The sequence below is a fragment of the Sinocyclocheilus rhinocerous genome, unplaced genomic scaffold, assembly GCF_001515625.1.
Source record: "Sinocyclocheilus rhinocerous isolate Xijiao unplaced genomic scaffold, SAMN03320098_v1.1 scaffold432, whole genome shotgun sequence".
In the NCBI taxonomy this organism is placed as follows: Eukaryota; Metazoa; Chordata; class Actinopteri; order Cypriniformes; family Cyprinidae; genus Sinocyclocheilus; species Sinocyclocheilus rhinocerous.
This window is the reverse complement of record NW_015627225.1, coordinates 579363-585209: the sequence shown is the minus strand read 5'-3', so window position 1 is coordinate 585209 and position 5847 is coordinate 579363. Positions and strand designations below refer to the sequence as shown.

Below are 5847 nucleotides of genomic sequence, written 5' to 3'. Positions count from 1 at the left end.
AAAATGCAATACATAAATGTTTTCAGGTGATCTCTTAATCTGAAATTGTATTTAGTTTAGTTTAATCATGTGGAAAATTATTTTTTGTATGTAATATTCTAATTGAATTCAGCACAAATACTTATACAAATACTTAAGTAATCATACTAATTTTATCTGTTCATGGTCCAGTTGCATTGATGTGACTCATTCTTCAGACAGGTCAACCCACTAAGGGTTACATAATTTGAGGGAAATGAGCCTGTGTTGGTAATCAATTGGGGACTAAAACATCTAGCTAAATTTGAGACACATTTCCTTGTGATTTGTTTTCACTGAAGTAGATTAGAAATTAAAGAGAACAGCACATGTTGTTTATGACATAATGAGAATGATGGAATGTTTGCTTTTACTGTGGTAGTCGTTTCATAATATAGGCTGTGAAAGAAGAAAATAAGAACAGCTCCACCCTGCTTAGGGAAGTGGCTTTGTGTGGTTTATGACATTCATAAATTATTGACACAGAATAAAGGTTTTGATGTCATGAAGAGCTTATCATGGAAATTGCTAATCATAGTCAAATAATTAAAACCACTTTCCTTCAGACATTTTTAATAGCTTATTTAATATTTGTGTGTTTTTAGAATTTTAATAATAATTGCCATAACTGTTCTGATTATAAACGTAAGCAGAATTACAGTCACTGTTTTATAGCTGTAACCATATTTTTTATTAATGAATATTTTTTATTCATACTGGATTTTGACATTGTTTTCTATACTCTCTCACACAGAACTATGATCCTCTGATTCCTTATCCATCCCAGTACACACCTCCACCATCATCTCCTCTTCCAGGTGAGAAGACACATTCAAAACGTCCTACAGATATGCTCTTAATGGGTGTTTCAGACTATTCACTGTTGTCATCTGTGTATTCCAGAGAACCTGGTGGTAGCCTTATACAAATATGAGCCATGCCACAGCGATGACCTTGGGTTTGAAATAGGGGAGAAGCTAAAAATCCTAAATGCGTAAGCAAAGCCTACATTCAAACAGTCTGACAATCTCAGTAGATCATCAAAACATGGTTGACCACTGACCCTCACCGACTCAAGTTGGGTTTTGAGAAGCTGAATTGAACTGAATGTTAATTCAGGGTTTCTCCGTTTCAGTTTTTTGTGTAGTTTTAAGAGGAGACACTGTCACGGTTTAAACTATAATGTATGTGTCTATGTGTGTTTTAGCGATGATCCTGAATGGTTCATGGCGGAGTCTCTGTTTACCGGGCAGAGGGGATACATACCACAAAATTTTGTAGGAAAACTGAACAGCATGGAGACAGAGCCGTAAGTAACGCAATGATCAATTGCATACAGAGTGCATACACTCACATATATCCAAACAAATCCACACAAGCACAATTAAATCCAAAGTTCTGGCATGAAACTCTAGATGGTGCAGTCCGATAGGTCAAACTCAATCTGACATAAGGACATCATTATCACATGGCACAGCTGATTGGTTCTTTTTGTATCAGCAGCCAATGAGTTGCTGGAAACCCTCCACCTTCCCCAGCTCCACCTGTATAGATCTGCTACGGGGTGATTCATGTATGCTATATGGGGGTTATTTCATATATGTTATATGTGCAGCAGCAGTATTTCTTACTTGCTCACAGCAGAATGTTGTGGATGAATTGGCAATATAGCAAGTCTCTGCATTTGATCTGCCACAGCAACAGCAGCAGCGTAGCAGATCTATTGCGCCAAGATCAAACATATTAACATTGTCATATACATTACCATGCCTCCCTCTGAGAGTTGTCATGACAGAAAAGTATTTATTCAGATCAGCTGCTGTGGGTTTCTGAACAAAGAAGATCAAATCAGCTTCCCCACAATGAGATCTGGGAAATACCACCCCAAACCTGTGGCTGAAAGGTTGATTCATTTAGGATACCCCTTGCTGCTTACGACAGATGGTTAGGGGGTGTCAGTAATGGAAAGAATAGAAAAAAAATACTCCCACAAATCACACAAGTTTCTGAGCATCACTACCCCAGAACCTGCTGACGCCACATTTCTGCGTATATGTTCAGGTTTAAGACTTTTGATTGTGGGAGGATCTGAACGTGGGAGTAATGAAACATCCCAACCCTGTATCTTTTAAACAATTGAAACCCCAAAATGAGATAATTAATGAGTCAAACCCCTAAGAAAATGATGATTTTGTTGTGTTGCAGGTGGTTCTTTAAAAACCTTTCCAGGAACGACGCCATGAGGCTATTACTGGCCCCCGGTAATACACAGGGCTCCTTCCTCATTAGAGAGAGTGAGACCACACCAGGTATAAAACAATGCATTTCTCCCCACACAACAACAAAAACAAACACAGAACCATAAGGGCACATCAGACAGTGCTATCACATTACAATACTGGCTCAGAATTGTTTGATTTTTTTTTATTTTTTTAAGTTTGACAGTTTGACTATGAAAAGTGAGAAAAATAAGAAAAAATATATATAAAAAATATTTTATTATAAAATAAAAAAAATACATAATCATTTTTAAAATACTGTTAAATATTAAAAAATATTAAAATACATTTCAAATAAGTTACAGGAAAGGATTAATTAAAGACCATTTTCTTCATGTCATTAACTGTAAAATGACTCTAAACTCCAATCTAGAAATTCTCACTGTTATAAAGGTGGATGTATGACTGTATGTGCAATTGGCAGCCTCTGACTCTGGATTTTCCTGTTGTTCTGGTGCCTTAGGGAGTTTCTCCCTGTCCGTGAGAGACCTGGACCACACACAGGGTGACATCATCAAGCACTACAGAATCCGCAACCTGGACGCAGGTGGATTCTACATCACCACCAAGATCTCCTTCAGCTCCCTCTCAGAGCTGGTCAAACATTATTCACGTATGTTCAAGTGTTCATATGTGCCTTACACAGATCGGTCAGGTTATTCATAAAAGGCATAAGAACAGTTCAGTGACTCTGTTTTTAAGAGCTCAAATGTGTGGTTGAAAAGTGGCATTTGATTATCTTCCTGTGTGCAGGAGAGGCAGATGGACTATGCACTCGGCTGGTGAAGCCGTGTCAAACCCGAGCCCCTCAGAAGCCCTGGTGGCAGGATGAGTGGGAAGTGCCCCGTGAGTCTCTCAAACTGGAGCGCAGACTGGGGCAGGGGCAGTTTGGTGAAGTATGGATGGGTAAGAAGTGTTTTACTTCCTAACTTGAGTTGAGTCTATTCCTTAAAGCTGAGATTCAGGGTGAAACACTGAGCAACAAAGTTCTTTAGATGAATAAATATAAAGCACATTTGCAAATGTTTTCATGGCACATTACTTGGAATCCCAATATAAGAATAAACAACAAATGCAGTTCAGCATCCAGGTGTTGTGCCTGGTCAGGTCTGCCTGTGCTTGTCTGGAAACGTTTGCAAATGTGAGCAAACATTGTGCATTGGACCATCATGAATGGGTAAAGATAAACATGCATCTACAGGCTTATGTGTTATGAGTGTGTCTCCGCGACCACCTGGCATATCAGAACTTTACATACAGTAAGCCTGTTGGAATGTTTGACTAATGTTTAGCATTGAAGATGGTCCAAGAGTTGTAAATTAGCAGAATCAGCATTTTAGGTAGTCCCATCCTGTGTTCTAAGAACCACTGATATAAAATATTAAGTATATGAATTAAGCAACATATTTTTGTTTAGATACCAACAGGATGCCACAGTTTTTAGGATTACAGTAACATCATGGCCTAAACTCATGTTTTATGTTTGTATGTTGAGAAGATTTTTCTGTTTTAAATGTGACCAGTTGTCAAACATAAACAAACTACAGCAGAGGAATTATGCTCGTCTTGTCTTGACCCTAAAATAGAACCATAGAAGTCACATCAAGGCTTTAGTTTTAACCACTTCCTGTCCCTGGTTGTTATAGCAACCGGCATATTTCCCTCACTGCTTGTCAGCTCCATGACTAGAAGGGCCCGCATCATAGATGCCATTTTGTTTGGTTTTTGCAGTGAATGACTTTCCTCATTCAAATGAAAGAACCGTTTCATGTAATGATCCGTTCCATTCATTAAACCACAGTCATTTTCATTTGTGATAACATCATATGAATCAACCCCATAGAAATAAAGTCAACCGGTTATCAAGAAGTCAAACAATGTGAAGCCAAAGAAACTTGGTGAAGGAAAACACTGTGAATTTCTCACAGATCAAATTATTTAAAAACACCCTCAAACAAAAACATTCTGATAAGGAAATAGCACAGTTTTCACATTGCCACTTATTTCTCAATGCTTTTATAACAACAGAAAGATTAGATTCAGACCTTAATGAAATAGTTTGGCCTCAGGAAAATCATTTTTCAGTGAATGAGATGTTGTCTATTTCAAAATCAGCCTTAAAGTGATAGCTCACCCATAAAAATTAATTTCTGTCATCATTTACTCACCCGCATGTCATTCCAAAACAATATGACTTTTTGTTTTGTCTGTGGAACACAAAAGAAGATATTTTGAGTCTTGTCTCAGTGGGTTTTTTGGGGTTTCGGTACTGTTTGGTTAGCAGCATTCTTCAAAATATCTTCCTTTGTGTTCCACAGAAAAAGAGTAGTCATACAGGTTTATAACGACATGAGAAATTTAATGACAGAATTTTCATTATGGGTGAACTACCCCTTTAAAATAACACAAAACCTTTATTCACTCTCTGTTTATAGGGCTGTATAACAACAACCGTCGAGTGGCTATCAAGAATCTCAAGACAGGTACCATGTCCATCAGTGCTTTCCTGGCTGAGGCGAACCTGATGAAGACCCTGCAGCACCCTCGACTAGTGCGACTTTTCGCTGTGGTTACACAGGAGCCCATTTACATCATCACTGAGTTCATGGAGAACGGTGAGACACGCAAATGCACTTACACACTCATGCGAACAAGGGAGGGGAGACTTCAATAGAATGACAAAGCCTTTATGTCTAGTACTAAATGATTCATCCCTGCGTCCCACCTGAACTTCCTTTACTAAACACAGACACATTCATTGAGTAAACTTCCATTCAAACTTTCATCAGGGTTTCATGATCTAACAGGTCTGAGTAGTATCAGGACCATGACCAGTTTTGTTTGTGTGTTAAGCCCACAGCAGTTCCTCATTTGTGTCCGCTCTATGAAAACAAAGCTTTCTCAAGGCTTTGAAGATACTGAAGGCATCTCAATACGTGTCCCTCACTCACCTGAATGATTCTCAGCAGAGAAACATCAAACGCCCCCTTTTACTGTGCAGGAGTATTTTTGAGGGGCAACTTTTTTAGTCTCTTTCATTGACCACAGTGTTTTTATATTTACAGACATGTGGTCTGTCTCTTTTACTTATATGAACGAATGCACATCTATGAGCCTTTTTATGTTTAACTATGATTATACACGCATCTTTGTTAGCATACACCTTATTCATAAAATCAAGATTTATCAACAAAAACCACTGTTCAAAAGTTTGGGGTTCGTAAGATTTTATGTTTTTTAAAAGAAAGCTTTTATGCTCACCAAGGCTGCATTTATTTAATAAAGTACAGTAAAAACAGTTACTGTATATTGTGTTACAAAACAGTGGAAACATTGATACATTTTTTCAGGATTATTTAATTAATAGAAAGTTAAAGTAACAGCATTTATTTGATATATATATATTTTTTTTTGCAACAATGTATAAGTCAGTTTAATTTGATCCTTGCTAAAAAAAAAAAACTGACTGACCTCAAATGTTTAAAGGGGTCATATGATGCGATTTCAATTTTTCCTTTCTCTTTGGAGTGTTACAAGCTCTTGGTGCATA

General features: G+C 37.6%; 1 protein-coding gene across 1 annotated transcript in view; it reads left to right on the top strand.

The window, feature by feature from the left end:
- Nucleotides 1-5847, top strand: part of LOC107721256 (tyrosine-protein kinase Lck-like) — a 16713-nt gene that overhangs the window by 3897 nt on the left and 6969 nt on the right. Inside the window, exons 3-9 of the mRNA XM_016529183.1 lie at nt 773-836; nt 922-1012; nt 1226-1327; nt 2224-2327; nt 2761-2910; nt 3051-3203; nt 4733-4912. Of these exons, the coding sequence (XP_016384669.1) occupies nt 773-836; nt 922-1012; nt 1226-1327; nt 2224-2327; nt 2761-2910; nt 3051-3203; nt 4733-4912 (844 nt within the window). The remainder of the gene's footprint in view (nt 1-772; nt 837-921; nt 1013-1225; nt 1328-2223; nt 2328-2760; nt 2911-3050; nt 3204-4732; nt 4913-5847) is intronic.